Source organism: Oncorhynchus clarkii, chromosome 15, assembly GCF_045791955.1.
Source record: "Oncorhynchus clarkii lewisi isolate Uvic-CL-2024 chromosome 15, UVic_Ocla_1.0, whole genome shotgun sequence".
In the NCBI taxonomy this organism is placed as follows: Eukaryota; Metazoa; Chordata; class Actinopteri; order Salmoniformes; family Salmonidae; genus Oncorhynchus; species Oncorhynchus clarkii.
This window is the reverse complement of record NC_092161.1, coordinates 14,706,930-14,727,995: the sequence shown is the minus strand read 5'-3', so window position 1 is coordinate 14,727,995 and position 21,066 is coordinate 14,706,930. Positions and strand designations below refer to the sequence as shown.

Here is a 21,066-nt window from a genome sequence, read left to right as displayed (position 1 = left end):
CCTATCTTAACCTCATTAATGGATATTTATCAAACTTTCTCAGGACGAAATAAGCTACACTTGAGTAAAAGTAAAGATACCTTAAGAGAAAATGACTCAAGTAAAAGTAAAAGTCATCCAGTAAAATACTACTTGAGTAAGAGTCAAAAAGTATTTGGTTTTAAATTGACTTAAGTACAGTGGTGGAAAAGTACTCAATTGTCATACTTGAGTAAAACTAAAAATATATTAAAAATATATTATATTAAGCACATTTATGGACAGAGAGGGGCACACTCCAGCACTCAGACATAATTTACAAAGACAGTATTTGTGTTTAGTGATTCAGCCAGATCAGAGGCAGTAGGGATGACAACGCCTTATATTGATAGGTGCGTGAATTGGACCACAATGCTTTCCTGCCTGAGCATTCTAAATGTAAGGAGTGGTTTTTGGTGTCAGGAAAAATGTGTGGGAGTAGAAAGTACATATTTTTCTTTAGGAATGTAATGTAGTGAAGTAAAAGTACAGATACCTTAAAAAAACGACTTAAGTAGTACTTTAAAATAGTTTTACTTAAGTACTTACTCCACTGCTCTCTGTCTCTTTCTTTCTCTACATCTATCTCTATATCCACTCTATCTTCTCGCGCTCCCTTCCTCGCTGCCACAGCAGGACCATGTACAGGGCAGGCAGGCAGGCAGGCAAGCAGGCCAGAGCATCTCTCCGGACTCAGATGAACAATCTGATACAACTCTGTGGAATCACACAATACTACTACTGTGTGTGGTAGCATGCCACTATGACATAAAAAAAATAGTATACCACTAAGAATAGATATACTCAATGTATTCAATATCTCCTCTACTCGATATCTCCTCTACTCAATATCTCCTCTACTCAATAACTCCTCTACTCACTATCTCCTCTACTCAATATCTCCTCTACTCGATATCTCCTCTACTCAATAACTCCTTTACCTGATGTCAAACATAGCTAAAGTCCACCGAAGAACTTTAAAATGCGAGGCAAAAGACAAAATGTGATTACACTTTGGTAATTCGTGTGAATCAAAGGAATACTCAAAATGTCTGAATGAAGCGTGCTTCGGTCTGGGTCGCATTGTGTCCTGCATAATAAACCACAAACACATTTCCCCACCGTTATCTTCTAGAATACTGATAATATAGTCTTCAGCGCTCATTTATGCGCGACCAAATGACTTAATGACAGAAAATTGCTGAAAAAATTCACACATTTTGCAAAAAAGTTAAATGAAAGTATAAATGAGTTTATGACACAGACATTGGAAAATGACTTAAATTTGAAATTTGAATCACGAGTTGGCTAAACATGAGAAGGGACTATCCCCTTGTTTCTTCCTCCATTTTTGCCTCCACTGTAGGCTTCAGGCAGTCAGTCACATTATGGAAGCTAAGAGGAGATGTGCTGTTATGTTGCATGATTACACCTTTGTTATCATGACTATTAACTCTGCTGTTCTGCCAATGGAGGCCAAACCAGCATGTTTACAGAAGTCAGCGTTGTAAAACAGACGCTCTTCGGTTAAGTAAATAACCACCATTGTCAGTGAGACAATAAAACATATGGGTGTTTCATTTGTACGGTCTTTGACTCATAAGGACTGAACTGAAATCTTTTGTTTTGAGAGTTTGAGTTTCTACGGATGAGCTGATAGTTCGTCATGAAGTGTTTCAGCCTATATGAGCTTCCGTTTCAACGGGACTGGACCATACAAATCGACTGGTACAGCTTCGGCGTATGGAGTAGCTTATATGGGTCTCACGCACACACACAGGCAACTCTCCATAGTCCGTTTTAAAATACTACCTAATTCCAAAACCATATACGCACAAAACAGGGAAACATCGTAGCAGGGTTGAAATGCAGGGTAATGGGTCACCTATAGAACCATGGATGTGAAGGGGATAATTGCATTTTCACTGGGTTTCACGTACCTAGCTATCTCCTATAGTGTGCAGGCCTGTTAGTAGTTGAAGTACCGGCTACAGCAGCATCATGTGTGACTGTGGTGGATGTGTTGTGACTGAAGCAGGAGTGCTGCCTGTTTCTTATGGCTTCTGTCTTGCTATAGGAACATGATATGGCTGGTTTCAAAATCTATTAATTTCAAAATAATTTTGCTTTCATTAATATAATTATTGAACTACTAAAAATCGTGGATGGAATGACTTAGTCAGGTCATTAGATTCAAGCGCTGGTGCAACATCGTGGCCAAATCAGTGTGGATTTCTGCTGTTCATGGTCTTTGGCACATCATTCTGTGAGGTCATATAGCCTAGTAGTAGTACTTTGGTCTGGCTGCATTTGCCTATTGAAATGAATACATTACATAGTGCCTAATAGTGGTTGAAAGTAGGGCTAGACCTATCATTATTTCATTAAGACTATTGGTAATTCGGACAATTTAGTGCACACAAAATACATATATTAATTTGGCCAAAGGATATGTGATTACTGGTCTTCATGTTGTTTAGGATCAGGCCATATCAGACTGCATGGGACGGGTTAACACCGGCAGCATTTGCCTATTGATTACAGCCAGTGTGGAGGGCTCCAAAGTGACATATGCTCACGTAACCCGAACTCTCACGGAAATCTCCCATTGATATCAATGCAGAATTTTACTTGAAGGTCGAGTTACTTACTAACAGTGTGTAAAGAATATATATATGGTAAAGAAAAGTGCAGACATTTTGTTTGATGATGCATAATTAACTATTGTTTCCCTCAAGCGACCAATGAAAACGATATATAGTTGAAATTGTATTTATGTAAGCTAATTGTATTTAAGCTAATAACTTATTGTGTGTGCGTGTGTGTGTGTTTCTGCGTGTGTGTTCCAATTGCCCTGTACAACTTAAAATCTATTTAATTAGCCTAATTCATTCAAATTATTATTTGTTCATTTATTCATAAAGTATTTTGAGTTCTGTGATATTGAATAGTCTTGTCAACAGGCAACAATCTTTTTCATATATATTTTTTATAGGCCTATAATATAAAGGCATTCTGACAACTTTATCGATCACTTGTATTTAATTGTCTGATAGCTAGGTGCGTTGTGCTGAACCTGATTCAGGCTGTGTCTGTCAGCGTTACTCCTATAACCTGGTTTTTTAAACAAGGACAGCAGCTGGGAATACTGTAGGCTATTTGAGTGCCTCGGATGCGATAACTGTCCACGCAGCGATGGCGCCAGATTGAGTAGCCGACCTCTTTAGTAAATTGCCTGAGGTTTCTCTTAATCCAGTTTGTGTTTTAACTCGTTAAATTCCTCTCTGCCTAGCTCCTGTTATTCGATAGAAATTATAGTCTATTGGTTCGCAATCGGCACTGGAATTTACCTCTAGAATGCTTTAGCTTTACATGCTCGTCTGTCTCAGTGAGCGGCCTGCTAACCTCCACCCATAGGCTACTGTGGCCCGGGCCAGGGTTAGACAACAGGACTCCCCCATCAACCTCGGGGTTTACCATACCATAAAATCCCATTACTCAAAACCGGAACAGAGAACAAACATGGCGGATGATGTCGACTGAAGTGCACGTGAAAGGGTACTAGGGACTATGAGTCGATCATGCCGTTTATTCGTGTGGATGTCAATGGTGAAGGGTTTGGTAAGGACTTGATGGAACTCAGAGGCCCACATGTGTACTACAGGTTTGTATATAGAACTAGACGGTTGTACTGTCTTGGCCTATGTTAACATACGTACGTACGTAATTACTCAGAAGTAGGCCTATAGTATGTATCATGCATGGTAGTGTAATATATATGTGGGTCATAGTAGGGGTGGGTTACATGCCAATAAAGTTCAGTAACCCAATGCATGGAGAGTAAAACTGTTACCTTGCACCAATAGATCCTACCCCAAAATGCATGCTGATTACGCATTTGTCCACAGAACCAATGCGCTGTCAACATGGTATCCTCTTGGTGACGATTCAATGTACATAGGCATACAGTGTATCTAATATCAAGATGAATGAAGTGTGTGTTTCTTCAACTCACAACAAAGAGAATGCGCCATCACTCACACTCAGACGTATTTAATGAACACTTCATAACTCAGAAGAAAGGGAAAGTGCTTCAGAAATCCACCATTCAAGTTTTTCATTTCGAGTGCATCCTCCTACACAACAATGATATACAAAAACCCAGTAATTCACAAAAATAAATATATATTTTTTATATAAACAACCAGTGACTTCAAATTTCATGTCAAAATCCTGACCTCAAGCATTGTATCAAAAAGCTAGGGGAATGAGTGAGAAAGCGGGGCAAAGCAGGAGATAGAGGGGTGGGCCCCATGCCTCGAGCTGCGACACCATGCAATTGTTTACATTGATAGCGTCACTGTCAGAGCTCTGCTGTGGTAGTTCCCTCCGTAAACGCTTCTACCACCATCATCCTTGCCCGGGTGATGCTCTCTGTGATCGGCGTGAGAATTGGTAAGTACCTACAGAGGGGCGTGCGTGTGTGTGTGTGTGCCCTCGCTGAACGCTGCGCTGTATATCCCTCCTCTGGCCCAGTAAACTTTGACACGGGCATTACAGGGTGAAAGTTTCCCTCCTAGAACATATGAATCCCCCTCCCTCTCCTCCCAGGGAGATCTTCCCCTTCCCCCAACTCCCTCTAGGTTGGAGGGATCACGTCATTTTCAAATGGAGAATAAAATGGCTGTGTTTAGTTTAGAGGCACATTTATTTAAGTTTGCTTCTATACATACCTACTCTACGGGGGAGTACGCATGGTTTGGGGTGGTAGAGGTGCATTTTACACAGATCAATCTATACAAAATCTGAGCATTGAGTTAACTCAAGCTTTTGTCTCTCTTAACTACAATCACCAATCGAATGGGCCTTTGTTTCTGTCTTTACTGCTGATGTTGCTGTGAGAATTATGAGGCATGTGGTTTGTTGTTATGTGGTTTGATTATTCTCTTTGCTACAACTTCAGAAAATCAACATGTTACGTTGTGGGAAAATATAGATATTTAGATGCAACTTTAATTACATTTGACAGATTTTTTTTTTTTTAGGTATATTCTGTGTTTTTCTATCAACAACATCAGAATATTTAACATAATGAAAAAAGTCTGACATACATTCATCGCGTGTACATATTACTTATGGTTACGTGGCAAAATTAGAAAACATTTTTTCTGACTTGATACACAAGAGAAGAAAGTATAGCCTAACCTGGGGATATGGAGAGGGCCATGGCATTTTGTGTAAATCTCGAATCACTGCAGAGTGCAATGCTGTTATAATAAGGTACAACTAGCTTTGTGTTTGGGCCTACACATTTTCGACTGACTGCTAATCCTCTGTAGACTATATTTGAGTAATTTTGACCGAATGGTGAATTTCTCAGGTCAATTCAGCACGGTGGGCTTCACCGCAGAATGTAAACAGGTAATTACGCATTTACCCACTGAGCTAATATGTAACTATTCCACAGCAACTTGCTGTGCTGGGCATTTCAGCATGCTTTCAGATGCAAGGGTACAATGAACAACGATATTACCGGTTTGACCTAAATATGCAAATAGTAAACAACCCAACTTCATGTGTTGGCTATGGATGGCCACAAATAACCAATTATAAATGTTCAATTTTAAGTTAAATATTTAAGTGGACATTGGCTAATAGCCAACCTTATTTTAAATGTATTTTATTTTAAGCTTCTCTTAAACAATCCCCTCTTTCATAATTAGGCCAAGCTAGCCTACACTCCTCAAGCTGAAATGGGGCCGCGTGTGTCAACGTGCAATGCATGTAGGCCTATCACTTGTGCCTCCACGTGTTGTTTCTAAATTACATTAGGCTCAGTGTGTTGTAAGACACCCTTTGGTGGGTTTGTGTTTTAGTGTACAACCCCCAAACTGGTAGGACAGGAGGGTTATTTTCACAGTATTCTCACGATTTTTCGTGTAGGCTACATTAGGGCTATGCGTGTTTCAATTAATCAATAAACCTGTAATATATAGGAAAATGTCCCACCAAAATGCAAAAACATGTCAAGGTTGTCAGGACGTGTGGTTTTTCACGAAAAGGCGTGATCTGTGTCAGGCCTGGGCGTTTATCTGTGTGTGATTGTCTGTATGTAAGGTCTGCACTGTTATGGGTCTGAATGGGCGCTGGTAGCTGTCTGACTACAGCCAAACATAAGCTTGCAGGAAATACTCTCAGGAAATACAAACAAGGCTGTTCACAAACACTCTGAAAAACGGAAAGCAACAGCTAGATCAGAATAAGAGTCAAGTCACTTACAATTATGTCCTATTCAATATATCCTGCAATTAACGTTATGAATTTTGACTTGCATGAAGAAATTAATCTACATTTGATATCGAATTCAAAAACGGTTATCTGAAAATAGATACAATTGACCCAAACTCTGGCAAGCATCGAATTAAAACCGAAATTAGGGTTTTTATTAGGTTTTTAAAATCCTATGGAAAAACAGCAACTACAACTCGTAATAAGGCTAAGGTGACAGACAGTAGGCTTAACCATGTTATTTAAGAAAAACCCTGCATCTGTTGATTAAGCCTACCCAGCTGATGATAGAAAAACACAGACCAGCATAGGAGTGCTGTGATTTTTATGAGGGAGCCTTCCCCTCTCGTTCTCTCACCACAAAGGCAGTACAGCACAAATGTTTACTTCACTGAAACCTTGGTAAAATCCAACAGGTCGAGCTGAAACCCTGGTACAATCCAACAGGTCCAGCATCAAGGGGAACAGAAACAATAGATCCGATAAAATTAAAGTAAGCACATTCGTGTAGCCTATTGCTTATGGTGGATAGCTTATGAAGAGTTAGTTAGTCAGAATAAATCCACGAGGAGGGGTCATCCAATGGCATAGGATGAGAGGCTCAAAGACGCTCCGCGCGTTATGGAGAATAGCAGTGTATGTATTACTGATCTACAACTCCACAACAACGAGGAATGTTTTAAATCCACAACATCAAATAAAGGAAAACATTTCAATAAAAACAACTGAAGGATGCAATACATTAGTGCCTCCCATTCACTTTAAGACTTATGTTGTAGTCAAGGTACTGTAGGTTTCCATCCAGGTTTTTGTTGTTGTTGCGGTTGTTCTTGTCAAAGAAAAAAGCGTCAACATTTCCTGATTCTCTGAGCGGATGGGGGAGGGACTGTCCGACCGCCAGGCTGCCACCGCCACACGGGGTGAGAGCGGGTGGGAGGTCGGGGTCCCCCCAGAGAGTTCAGAGAGTAAGCTGGGCTTAAATCCCCGTCGCTGCCCACAACCAGGGACGGAGGAGCGGGGAAATTCGCCATGAAGCTGAAAGGCCTCTTCAGAGAGGGTGCTACATTATTGGACGCGCGTTTTCGTTTACTCGCCCCAGTTAGATGCTCAATATTTCCATCACAAATCTCTGCTTTGCCCACGGGACGAGAAGATAAAGTCCTGTCAACTTTGGACACGTTCTGTTTCGCCTGCGCCCTCGAAATTCCAGGCTCCTTCCCCAGAACCAGAGTCCTGCAGTTTTTCCTGACCCCAACTCCGTTTTTATACTCCCCCTCCTCCGAACAAGGGGTGTCTCGAGTGCTCCTGCATTCCTGCAAGCCGGATGAGGACTTGGGAGCCCCAGTAGAACTTTCAATGGCTTTGGTCTCGTTGTTGAAACTGCCAGCAGCGTGTTTGATGTCGCCGCCGGGGTACTGGCCATTGTTGATATCCGCCTCGTCTCCTTTGCAGTGGAACCCGGAGGCCTTACTGTTGTATTCGAATTCATCATAGCTTTGCTCCACTTTGATTTTCACATTCTGCAGGTTGAAGGGGGGAGTCTTGACCGCCCTGCCACTGTTGGGGAGGGGACCCGCGGCCACTGAGAGCTCTTCCGGCTCGGTCTTAATAGTTTTGAGCGGAGAGGGCAGTTTCAGGATTGGGCTAATTCTCACCTCTCTCTTTAGATTTGCAGCTAATGAAAGCTGGTTGTTGTCTGTAGGCTTGGAGTGCTTTGTGTCTTTGTCATGGGCGCAGTGTGAGCTCACGACTGGGGGGCATTTGTTTGCGTGTCCCGGTGTCCTGTGCACAGGAACCGGTTTGTTCCCGTTGGGGTTAGGTGAGGGGCTCAGTGCATAAACTGTTCTGGACACCAGCTCGGCTCTCTTTATCTCTCTTTGGGTCTGGACCTGGGACTCAGGAACCTTCCTGTCTCTCCTCTCAGTGAAACAACTCCCCCGGATGACAGGCGAGCTGAACCTGTGTGTGTGTGCGTCCTGCTTGGCCTCCCTGGCTGTAAACTCATATTTCTGTTGTTTCCCTTGACTGGCATAGTCCACCTGGCTGGTTCCACCCTGGACAACCGGTATAGATGGTTGCTGCTGGTGGCTGTAGTGGAAGGTAGGCTGCAGGAGCAAAGGTGCTTTAGTGTGCGAGAGAGTTAAACTGTTGGACTGAGTTTTAGTGCTGGAGAGAGTAGTGGAGAGAGTTTTAGCGTTAGGCAGAGTTCTAGTGGGGATATTTTTGGTTGCATTGACAGAGGAGAACCGGGCCCTCCTGAAACGGATGGACTGGACAGAGACCTGACTGGACACAGAGCTGCTGTCAGACTGAGATGAACTCTCCTCGTCAGAACTGACCTCAGAACTCTCCAACGGGCTCTCCTCTTCATCCTCCTCATCTTCCTCCTCATCAGAGGTCCCAGAGTTGCTGCTTGTGGATAAACTGGAGCCGAAGTCCGAGTCGTTGTTGAGCGGCTCTGAGTAGCAGCTGGATTCAGTGTCACTGCTGTAGCTCTCCGGGAAACCCCCTACATGCTGCTGCGGGTGAGGATGGTGGTGAGCTTCGTGGTCGAGGTAAAACTCGTGTCCAAGATGGAAATGGCCCAGAGCTGTCCCGTTGTGGTTGTGCTGGGGTTTTGGCTTGCTGCAGCACTTGGGCTGCACGAGAAGCACCGGGTGGTGTGCGTGAGGGTGTGAGTGTGTGTGTCTGCTCCTGCTCCACGACTGCCTCGCGCCGCTGCTGTCCCTATCCCTGCCGCCGCCCCCCTCGCGCCTCCTCTTCCTTTTGTGAAGTAGGTCGCCGGCTGCAGAGAGCCTCGACTGAGCAGCAATGGCGGATTTAAACAACACCGGCTGACGGCTCACCACGCACCGGGAAAACGAATGTCTCTGGCTAAATGCGACGCAATTGCCCGGTATTTGAGCTGTTTCATAGTTTTTAAAAGGTTTACATGCCGATTTGGTGACAAAGGAATAATCCCTCGGTCGGGATTTATTGTAAATTTGAGGTAGATTGGAGTCGGGGCGCGAGGTTGGTTGCTCTCTTTTGCCGGATTTGTTGAGGGATAGAGTCTGTGGCACGCTGTGTAAACTTAACCAAACTTTCTCCTTCCATAACCCAGTAGGGTGCGTGTCCGCGTGAAACTTGCCCTCGCCCACATCCTCGGGTAAACTGGCCTTCTTTGCTTTTCTTTTGTTGGATTTTAACACGCGTTCCGTTTTGCAGGAGAAATAAAGCGCCTCCACATCCTCCCGTGATATCAGAGTACATTTAGCCGCGTGGAAAGCAATAGAATTTATTGCTTTGAGCTTTCTCAGCTCCTCCAAATCACAGTGGTGTTTTTTAACGTTCAGGTGGTCCATGCGTTTGTGCACGGTGGTCCGGGGAATATTTTTCAGTAGGTCAGTGAAGACCTGGGAGAGGGCGAACATTTGTTTCCCTTTAATCAGCAGGTATCCCAGCCTCACTCCCTGCATCTCCTCAAACCCACACTTCAGGTCTCCCATGTTGCTTTTCCCTCTCTATTGTAATAATCCAAGCATTTATCTCGATCAATTGTCCTCGTGCAGCTATGAAAAGAAAAAGGAATAAACTCTTTGTTTTGAGCTCAATGCATTCTGACGCGCCAGTCGGCCGCTGCTGATGCGTCCTAGTACCTCCACGCTGTCATGGACAGGCAAACTTTGAGATGCGGAGTTAAATGGAGCGGTGTCGGGTGGGTTCACAGCATCTGTCCTCAGGCCCTGCCCCGGACCAGGCATGGTGGAGGAATGCGAGGGATTGTACCGCCAGTCCGGCTGCTGACCGTCTGCTAACCCCTACCTGCCTCTCCTCTCCGGCTCACTCCCTCTGACCGTCAGCACGGCAGGAAGGTGTATACCACTGCCACAACGAGAGGATAAAAAAGAGAAGAGAGGGGTAGGGAGAGGGAGCGAGCTACAGAGGGAGGGAGAGAGAGAGAGAGAGGGGGAGGGAGGGAAAGAGAGAGAGCGAATAAGAGCCTAAATGCAGCTGCTATCCTGGCTGCAGGGTTAGCCACAAATAAAATGACAGAGGGGAAGTGCGCGAGCCCGGAGACACCTTCATCAATTAATGCCCTCAGACTCGAATCCTATTGGACGCCACTGACAGGTGATGCAATAAAAATGGGTATTCCACACCCTGAGCCCCCCCCCCCCCCCCCCCCCACCACCACCTCCGTTTGTTAAGTACATAATGCCGCTATGACAAGTTCATATTTCAATATTGTTTTTTAAGAGACAAGGTGAAATAGCTGAACCGGGAAACTCGTCTCCTATACCCTGCTAGTAATATTTATGGCGTTATGCCTATAGCGCTGTCAGGGAAACCAAGTAGCATTATTGAGAGAACATATAGCCTATCATTACAAATACATATATAGATGGCATACGCCAATAAAATATAAGTGATTGAATTCAGACGTCTGTTAATTTGTGTAACCCCTTCACTAATTCTATTGTGATGGATTGGTGCATTATAGCTGTCTTTCCAATGGACTCGGAGACAAAGAGATTTTCCTTTTTCACCTATTTAGAATGCTCTTCGGATTCCAACATTTAGAGTGTCGAGTTATACTCGACAATTATGCTTTGGCGTGAGCTTTTATAGTTCTGTGTGAATTTCGAGGTTGAAAGGAGAGCTCGTTCCAACGACGGTTAGCCAAACCTCTGCGCATAACCACACATTTGCACAGACCTTATTATTTCAAAAATAAACGACATACATGTTGTTATAGGCCTATTTGGCTACATTATTCATTTTGCTAAATGCATTTAGGTTGCAAACTTGGTGAATGGTTTGTGTGTGTGTGTGTGTGTGTGTGTGTGTGTGTGTGTTTCTTCGTTTTCTCTGCATTGCTGCAACTGTGCCATTCACCTCGGTATTAATGATCAGTCTATGTCTCGCGGGGATATTTTAAACCAGTAAATATGCTATTTCTATCCTGGCCACCGAGTCTGCTGTTCCCCGGCCCAACAGGATAAAAACACGAGCAACGTAACAGACGATTAATCTGGGAAAGGCTCGCGCTTTTAACATGCGGTAAAAGTGCATGCTCAGAGTTGCTTTTCCCCAAGGCGTCTTCCGCAAACTTGATAATAACTAATGGGTTTATTTTATTGCACATAGGCCTATTATTATACATGTTGATAAAATATATTATTACATTATTTTATTTGAGTAAGGAGTAGGCTATAGAATGAGTTTGATTGTTAATTGGTGTGTGTGTGTGTGTGTGTGTGTGTGTGTGTGTGTGTGTGTGTGTGTGTGTGTGTGTGTGTGACATTGTGAATTTACACTAAGGGTTTTGTGTTCAACAAGGTATTGTAGCTCCCACCAAACACACACACACACACACTGTTTAAGGCTGTATTATGCATATACTGAAAGCAGAGCGGGGTGAGGCTGACAGGAGAAACGTCACGCTGTGCCATATCATCACTCACTGCGCCCTGATCCTAATGTAAAGAGACCTGTAATGGTTGGTTAATTGTTGTGTGTGTGTATGTGTGTGTGACAACAGGCATGCATGGGAGAGATTTGAAAAAAATTGTTTATCTCACTATTGTTTATTATATATTTCACTTGCTTAGGTAATGTAAACATATGTTTCCCAGGCCAATAAAGCCCTTTGAATTGATATATGATATGATAATTTAAGGTTTGACCGTACACCATGATATGATGACGGTTGAAGTATAGTTGCCTAATTTGATTTAAAAAAATTTAAACAGACAAGTCTGATAAGAACAAATTCTTATTTTCAATGACGCCTACACCAGCCAAACCCGGACGACGCTGGGCCAATTGTGCGCCGCCATATGGGACTCCCAATCACCGCCGGTTGTTATACAGCCAAGAATCGAACCAGGGTGTCTGTAGTGACGCCTCTAGAATTGAAATGATTTGCCTTAGACCGCTGCGCCACTAGGGCGCTAGGCTTTGCTGCCTAGCTGCACCTCTCATTGACCTCGCCAATGATCAGGATCAGGAGAAACCACCAGCGAGGCAATGGCGCTATACGGGTGCGCTATTTAAGGTGAATGGTGAAAAGACCGAAAAGAAAGCATGCAAACCATGACATGGCAGCTTTTTGGGGCTCATAGCTAGGCTCTAACCCTTGAAGACTCGAACCTCCACCCCTCATAGGTAGGTTAGGCCTAATCTTTGTTTATAAATACTTGGCCAAGTTGCAGAGGAGGTAAGAAAAGGAAAGAGGGTCAGAGGGAGGATAGGACTTTTGAATTCTACATCATGTTCTTGCGTTTTAAGTCTTCCATAACAATAAAGAGAGCCTGTAGCCTATAGCTGCTTTTCCACTCATCGCTCCAATGTACTTCGATTACTTGTGAAAATACTGGGGAGTGATTTATTAATTTGCTTATTTCTTTAATTATATTATTATAGGCTACTAATGCCAACGAAGTGGTTGTTGTAATTGTGATGATTTACCCTATTCAATGTATGATTCAGTCATATTATAGACGGAATAACTCCACTCTCAACTCCACAGAAAGAAATACACAATTTAACCTACCTTTCCCGACTGCTCGTATCTGCTTCAGTGTTACACAGTACACACCCGGTGCTATATGAGACATATATTATCATCAAGTCGTTAGCCGCTTCTACACCACTATTGCACATGAATTTACGTGTGTTTACTTAGCAGCCTGTGATCCAGGGCGAGGTACAAGTTGAAGCACATCCCAGCCTGTAGCTCCCTGCTGGGAGGGAGGGCTGAGCGGTGTCAACAGGCCGCAGAGTCGGGAGGCCAAATGGCCTGACATTATTATCGATGCTGAACTTTACGCATATCGTCGTTGGGACAATTTCGCGTTGTGCTCGCGGTTTTACCTGAGGTGTGTGTGTCGCCTATATGTAGTAAGTGTGTACGAACGCGAAGAGGAAACACCAATAATAGCTCGGCACTATTGGGATAGGAGGCAGTATGAGATATTTGTCCTTTTGAAAATATGACATTTTATTTCATAGCGATTCACCAGTGTATGTGTGTGGCAGGTCTAATCCAACCCAGCCCCTATCATGACTTTTCTCAATTGTACCATCTTCAGTGAACCGAGTTATCATGCATAAAGTAGGCTATTCTATAGCGTTTGCAGTGTGTGGAAATTTGTTTTGCCATCTGATGGACAAAGAAGAAGGGTCCACTGTTAGCTGAGCTCCACCAACCTGAGGCCTGGGGATTACGACTCGACCTATCTTCCCTAACCTACGCTCTGCCGGGCCACGGAGGGCCAAGGAGACCCGGGGAGAAGAGCTGTGATCCGCGGGTTTACTATAGGCCTAATATTCGGTTGGACGGTATGTGTATTATTCGCTACACATAGATCATGTGGTTTGCAGGGATAAAAACGTCCATAGTTACGTGCATAGTTTCATCAATACGTCATACAGACACCTTCATCGTCATCACTGCCCCGTTCAGAACATCTCCTCAATTCTCACTCACCCTGAAGAAGTTGCCAGACAGACAGACATATAAAAGCCTGTCTGTAATCCGTTTACGTCAGTGCTTATCACTGTATCTCCAACATTGAGGGAATGCAGGCATAGAGCAAATCACAGGGTTTCCAGGACAACATCATAAATCTAGTCTGATTGGACACAACGATTTTAGCTCTCATAACCATAATTTCTGTCGTAACCAAAAGCTCAACGAGCCTTTTATGAATAAAACAAAAATAAAGTTTTACAGGGGCTGGGAGGAATAATTTATAGGGGGATCAAAAATGGTGCAGTATTTGACACTATGCTTTTTAGCCCTCTACTCGTCATTCTATATTCTACCAATTCCTTACATTTTCTTGAATTTCTACACGTTATGGACGTTCCCTGAGTGAATCAATGGTAAAACAGGGCATTTTATGTCATACAACAGACATTTAAACGGTGCGATGATGCAAAACACACACACACACACACACACACACACACACGTACATGTAAACTGGGTGAATATCACGTGCCCATCGGATCAACCTAAAGGGCAATTAAAACATTGAAAACATTGACTGTAATTGTTGTATTTATTTGGCTACATTTGAACCCTTTACCTAACCCATACAACCAGCTGACTAAAATGTGTAAATATAATGTTTTTCGTGTTGTATGCTATACACACTTGATGCATTATCCTATAATTAGGCTTATGTGTTTAACAAGGTAAATTACTGTGAACTTCATTTGCCTCATCTCAGAAGATGTGGTAGCCTACAGCGCATATTTTTTTAGATTTACTGGCCAACCTTTTAAAGAAGTTAATAGCCTAAAAGAATTCATCAAAATACAACAAATACAATATTTTGAAGCCTAAAATAATGGATTGCGTAGGCCTGTTTGTTTATGGTGCTATTCCCCTGTGCTCTTAGCCTCCCCATTGCAGCTGGGTATTTTCTTGCTCTAGGTATTTGGGAGTGAATAACCAACCTCTTGATTATTTATTTTAAACGTAACACGCATTTGTACCATTACACTTTGTTTGCATATAAACTAAACGTTTGGGCTGCTCCTTCGTTTTGTGTTGCACTTCGGTATTTAACAGCGATATTCCCATCAGCTGCTACAGGCTATTTAGAAATTGCGGCTGGTGTTGCCTGCGTTTCTCCGGCCCATTGTGAGAGCAGCCCCCTTGGTCCCTCTCTTCTCTTTCCCCTGAGCTTAGCCCAGCCAGCCGGACGAGTGCAGATGACTCACCAAGAAGGGTTCCAGAGCGGAGGCTACAGCAGCGTGCTGCATGGAGGCTCTATATAATACCGGGGGAATACCCCGGCCCAACCGGTAGACGAGCCTCGTGCCTTTCCCGGGGCGCACATTCATCACTCGTGCGGATAGATATGTTTGTTGTAATGTGCACGCGTGCTTTTGGCGAGGACATGGCTGAGCGCGAGGTTTGATGGAGGAGATTGGCGGATTACAGCGAGTGGAAGGTAAGAGGACACACACACACAGTCACACTCGGTCATTCACGCACGCACACACACACACACACACACGTCCGCGCTCTTCCAGGAAAACAATGCAGAACAAAGAACAAGAGTAATGTTTCCCTCTCGTTTACACTTTTCTGGGCCTTTATAGACTACAGTAGGCTATGTGGTTGCACTCGGGTAGTCGTTATGAGATACATGCAGAGTGATACATTGACAAATATATATGGGCCAGTAGAATAGGCTTTTGTGTGTACTCGAAGGGATAACACAACACACATCGACGTTCCATTATGCACATAAATGCAGTTTTCTATATCAAATTATGCACTGTAAAAAATATATTTGTTGACTCAATTTACAAAGGTTTGTTACCAGGCTGCATTAAAATGTCATGTTAACGTCAACCTAAGTAAGTGGAAATGACAAACGTGGTTTTAATAACTTGTTGAGTGAACTTGATACTTTTAGTCACTTTTAGTTTTTTTTAGTTGTCCTGACAAAGCTACTCAAGTTGTTTTGACAAATTACTAAGTGGAGAGGACAAGTATTTGATAGTCAGAAAAACACAACTTTTAGTTGTTTTAACTTACCAATATTTATAACCTGGCTGCCTTAAAATTGTATGTCCTGTCAACTTCCTATACAGTTAAACCAACTACTTAGAAAAGGACACATTTCAGAACTGACTAAGTCTTTGAAATGATATAATAGAGATTTCAGTAGAGAACCTTGTGTTCCCATCTGTCTCCTGCTGATGTGCAAGCTTTTTCGCCAGTTTCCAAAACTGGCAGTGCACTCAGCAATGTCAACCAACCAATAGAATACTTTAGCTACAAAGCATTCTCAGTAATGGTTAAATAAACGTTTTACTTGTTATTTCTTACATGTGGTTGTTTATATACCTCCATTGAATGCACTAACTGAAGTTGCTCTGCTAAATGAGCTAAATGTAAATGTGATAGCTAACTGCTGGGTATTATTGTAATGTATCCCACCCCCATAAAATAAATAGAAGTTATCTGAAGTTGACAATTTCAGTCGACAGTACTGTTTTGTTGCTTCGGTTGATTTGCCTTATTGGTTATGAATTTCTATGTTGAGTAAACACGTAGTTCATAGCTTATTCAACTTGATTGTTGGTGTGAGGGCAGGCTATTCTATTATGGCCTATGTTTGTGTGTGTGTTTCCCATGTGTGAAAACCACACCGCAAAACGGAAATCCTTCAACCATAATTAAATAATGGAATAATAACTCTATAGTTCATGTTTCGGTGGTTAAAAATAAGAAGCATTAACCCGTGGTTGTAAGTGTGGCTTCACACTAGAACCCAAACTCTGAAATCCAACAACCTTAAACCAACATGCTTCTCTAACACCCGACTCATGGTGTTTTACTAAACATGTCCCTTTCCCACACCCTGCTCCATGTCATTTGTTTTGCATTGAGTTTAATGGAGACACTTGCTCGAACCACTTGCGGAGAGTATGCTTTTTACGGTTCAAATTCACTAGCCGTGCCAAAACAAATGAATTCCTTGGGTCCGATCCCCCTAAGAATGCGATTTTACATGCAACCCGAGCCTGAAGTGTGAGCTGGGGGGTGGGGGGTGGGCTGTGTTCACCCCTCACCCCACCATGCAGCCCACCATGTTGTGTCTGCTCGTGTTTTCCTGTGCCTTGGCGTTACACAAGCAGAGCAAGCGGAAATTCTCCTTTACAGGCAACCAGAAAGGAACCAGTAAGGAGAGGAGAGGAGCGTAGAAAAGAGGAGAGATCATGCATGTTCAACAGGTATGCAGGCTGTTGCCACAGTAGTGTCTGAGGCATCTACTCTGCTCCTGTAGATGTGTGGAATGTGAATTATTGTCAGAGCTAAGCATGACCCATTCCCTTGACATTTCGTGTATGGCACAAGTTTTGGAAGGAGTTTCATTTCACACAAAAATGAGATTTCGTGTAAAGGCTGCTAGACCTAAACACGTTGTCATTTCGTGTGCATTTCTTGTTTTTTACGTTCTCATGTTTTTAGGAAAGCTCAACACGTAGCCTCAGTTACAACACGCCAACACCACCGCAACTCACTCATTACGTCCAAGCCCATCATTTATACCACATATAACAGCTTAATAGCCTATCATGCTATTCTCGGCTACTTAAAATAAGTAATTTATATCAAATCAAATGTTATTCGTCACATACAGAGTTTACATTAGGTATACAAAAGTGCAGCGTAATGCTTCTGGGCTAGCTCCCTCAACAATGCAGTACATTAATCAATAATAACAATAAAATAAAAACAGTCAATTAAATAGAACATGTCATTTAAGTAATAAGAAAGGAATTAATAATGGTCTGTATTACACTATTTACAATTATGAAGTGGGTTGTGACCTAGTGAATAAATAGTATATTTGATACAAAATGTAATTTAATATAGGCCTAGTCCTATGCAATAATTGTATATAAATTACAATCAAATATAGACATTATCATATAGCTGTCTTCTGTATTTCATTGACAGTGGAGAGATAGATATAGGACTATAGTGGGAATCTAGTTTTAATTGCAGCAGGATTATTTTACTTCAAATGTAGAAGTAAAATGTGACTATTTGATCTAACATTTGTACGATTTTAACAAAATAATTGTTGCATCAATATGTCTTTAAAATCTTGAACATATAAAATCAGAGCACACACAATGTACACTGTTTATATGTCATATAGGCTAGCCTATATGTAGCTTAGCTACAATGTTGTGTCTGTCAATAAAAGCAAGAAATAATTCCAAAGGATGCCAATAGGTCTTACCATGAGGAAATGTGCTGTATGGATGGTGTATGACCCTATTGGTCGGCAGGTAGCCTAGTGGTTAAGAGCATTGGGACAGTAACTGAAAGGTTGCTGGTTCGAATCCCCGAGTCAACTATGTGACACATCACCCCTGGGCAAGGCACTTAACCATAATTGCTCCTTTTTAAGTCCCTCTGGATAAGGGCGTCTGCTAAATGACTGACATGTAAATGTATGAAATAATCCTCCAGGCCTGAGGTTATATAGGGACGTTCCTCTGCCACTCTGACGGGGATAGAGCACACCGAGGTCGGCTGCAGAGGAGTGGCAGGACCAGCCGGGTAGTGTTTATGTTTACTCTACCCACGTCAACTATGGAAAACACAGGCTTGAAACAAGGAAATCTGGGAAGAGGGTTGCCTAAATCTGACTATAGCAATGCAGGCTACACGAAATGTAAACGTCGAATCTTGACGAAAGTAGGCATATACCCTAAAACGTGACATAGAAAAAGTATATCCAACTAGGCTAAATGTGGAGATGGGATGGCTATATCTGTTAACCCACTCTGTCAATGCAGATACATCAATTGAATAGAAACTTGTGGAGTGTGGAAAAGCCTAACGCAAATGCGCCCAAACTCATTCAAGGAGGGTTCCTAATGATGATGGTCCTCCCCTGCTGTCCCACGGTCTCCTCTCCCCTCCCCCGGAAGAGAAAGAAAAGCTCTCGTCTCTCTCAGGTGCTTCCTTAGCGTTACAACACTATAGCCATAATATGACACTTGAAATGTCTCAAGTGTCATATTGTGAGTTAATTTGTTATTGTTTATTTCACGTTTGTTTATTATCTATATCACTTGCTTTGGCAATGTAAATATATGTTTCGCATGCCCATAAATCCCATTGAATTTAATACACGTTAACGGTTAAATGGAGAGAGAGATGGCAGCAAGACCTGTGACCTGTTGCCACAAGAAAAGGGCAAACAGTGAAGAACAAACACCATTGTAAATACAACCTATATTTATGTTTATTTATTTTCCCTTTTGTACTTGAACTATTTGCACATAATTACAACACGGTATTTAGAAATAATATGACATTTGAAAATGTATTTTTTTAACTTGTGGAATGTTATGTTTACTGTACATTTTTTATTGTTTATTTCACTGTTGTATATTATCTATTTCACTTGCTTTGGCAATGTTAACATATGTTTCCCATGCCAATAAAGACCTTAAATGGAATTGTTTAAATAGATATATATATATATATATATATATATAGAGAGAGAGAGAGAGAGAGAGAGAGAGAGAGAGAGAGAGAGAGAGAGAGAGAGAGAGAGAGAGAGAGAGAGAGAGAGAGAGAGAGAGAGAGAGAGAGAGAGAGAGAGAGAGAGAGAGAGAGAGAGAGAGAGAGAGAGAGAGAGAGAGGTGTCTCCCCATGTCTAGATCCGATTGCCCATCCACAGTTTTGTTCTAGTTCTCAACTAGAGAGAATGTTTCCCACATCAACAGTGTGAAAGTTGTACAATTTTGCCTGCATGGGAAATAGTTGTATGAAATGTGACATAGCCTAGACATTAAATAGACCAATTATTTGCTCAATATTAAACACAAATCTAAAAAATCTATTCACTTTTTGGGGTTGGTAATTTTTAAATAATATTTTAGAAATATAGATGCAACTTAAATTACACAATTGTTTTGCAAACCTGTTCCTTTCGTATTCCACGGTGTGCCTGACTACAGCCATGAGCCTCGTTAGAAGCTTGTCTATAGGTCTTTACTCTGTGGAGCCTTCGGGTTTCCCACTTAATCCCCACAGCCCATAGGCCTCCAGGCCGCATGCAAGCCAACCCCCATCACTATGAGTGTCGTAAGGAACAGGACAGTCATGCAGTCATGTAATGTTGGTTTAATGTAGCCTATGGTCTTTGCCCGTGCTAATAACCAGTCTCTCGACTGAACAGAATACTGCCAGATACCGTTGGCTACCATTTGTATGAAGTAGAAGACAATGTGTGAGGACAGGAGGACATATTTAATACAACAATTAATTGGTAGTAATGTATTTTCCAAATGCCTTTTGTGGAGCGGTATGCACATCCATATAAACACCCAGTGCTGGTTTCCGAACGCTGTCCAATTAAAATACACCTTGAAAGCAGTCCAATTACAATACACATTGAAAGCAGCCTACCAAACGCTGTCCAATTACAATACACATTAAAAGCAGCCTACCAAACGCTGTCCAATTAAAATACACGTTGAAAGCAGCCTATCAAAATGCATATTTATTATTTTCTGATTTCCCAATTTCTTTCAAAGAACATTAAAATGTTTATTAGAAGTGTTTTTTATTTTGTCATTGACAACTGATATTGTACATTTTTAAGCAGAAACAAATATTTAGGCTTCTAACTATTTACCCCAGTCATTGAGCATAAGCCCAAAAGGTACAGTTAATGAAATGTAACAAGCGATACAAAAGGGGTGTGTAAAGACAAAGTCAAGAAAGCTATAATTATGTGGTTGACTTAATACGGTTAAAAACATACAGGCCAAGTGTAAACGGATAGAAGAACCTTTATTTTTTAGCGGCATTGTTTTGGAGTGAATGGGGTAAATTCGTTTTTTAGTTTTTCTCCAATGAAAAGGGTTACATTTCACGTTGTCAGGGGCAGGGGCAGCGGCAGCAGCTTGGAGTCAGGACAACTGTTTCTGCTATGTTGTCGACGTTCTAAACAGGAAAGACCTAACCCTGACAAATACTATAGTCTTCATCATACATAATATTCTAAACGTGCACAACTCGAACGAGAAATATATAACATATGATATTAAATCCAAGATATCAACAACAATATTTTTCAAACTTGTATCTGACTTTGGATCCGAGTGGCACTGATTGACAGAAAATACTGACGGGATGGACAGTTTTTCAGACGCAGAAATGTCTCTGTCTCTCTCAATTTCAATTCAATTTAAGGGATTTATTTGCATGGGAAA

The 21,066-nt window shown here is 42.1% G+C and overlaps 1 protein-coding gene across 1 annotated transcript; it reads right to left on the bottom strand.

Annotated features, from left to right (window-relative positions):
- Nucleotides 1-4,055: 4,055 nt before the first annotated feature.
- Nucleotides 4,056-10,162, bottom strand: LOC139366929 (SKI/DACH domain-containing protein 1-like). Its single transcript, XM_071104687.1, has one exon. The coding sequence runs from the start codon at nucleotides 9,792-9,794 to the stop codon at nucleotides 7,155-7,157; it is 2,640 nt and encodes an 879-aa protein (XP_070960788.1). The 5' UTR covers nucleotides 9,795-10,162; the 3' UTR covers nucleotides 4,056-7,154.
- Nucleotides 10,163-21,066: the final 10,904 nt, after the last annotated feature.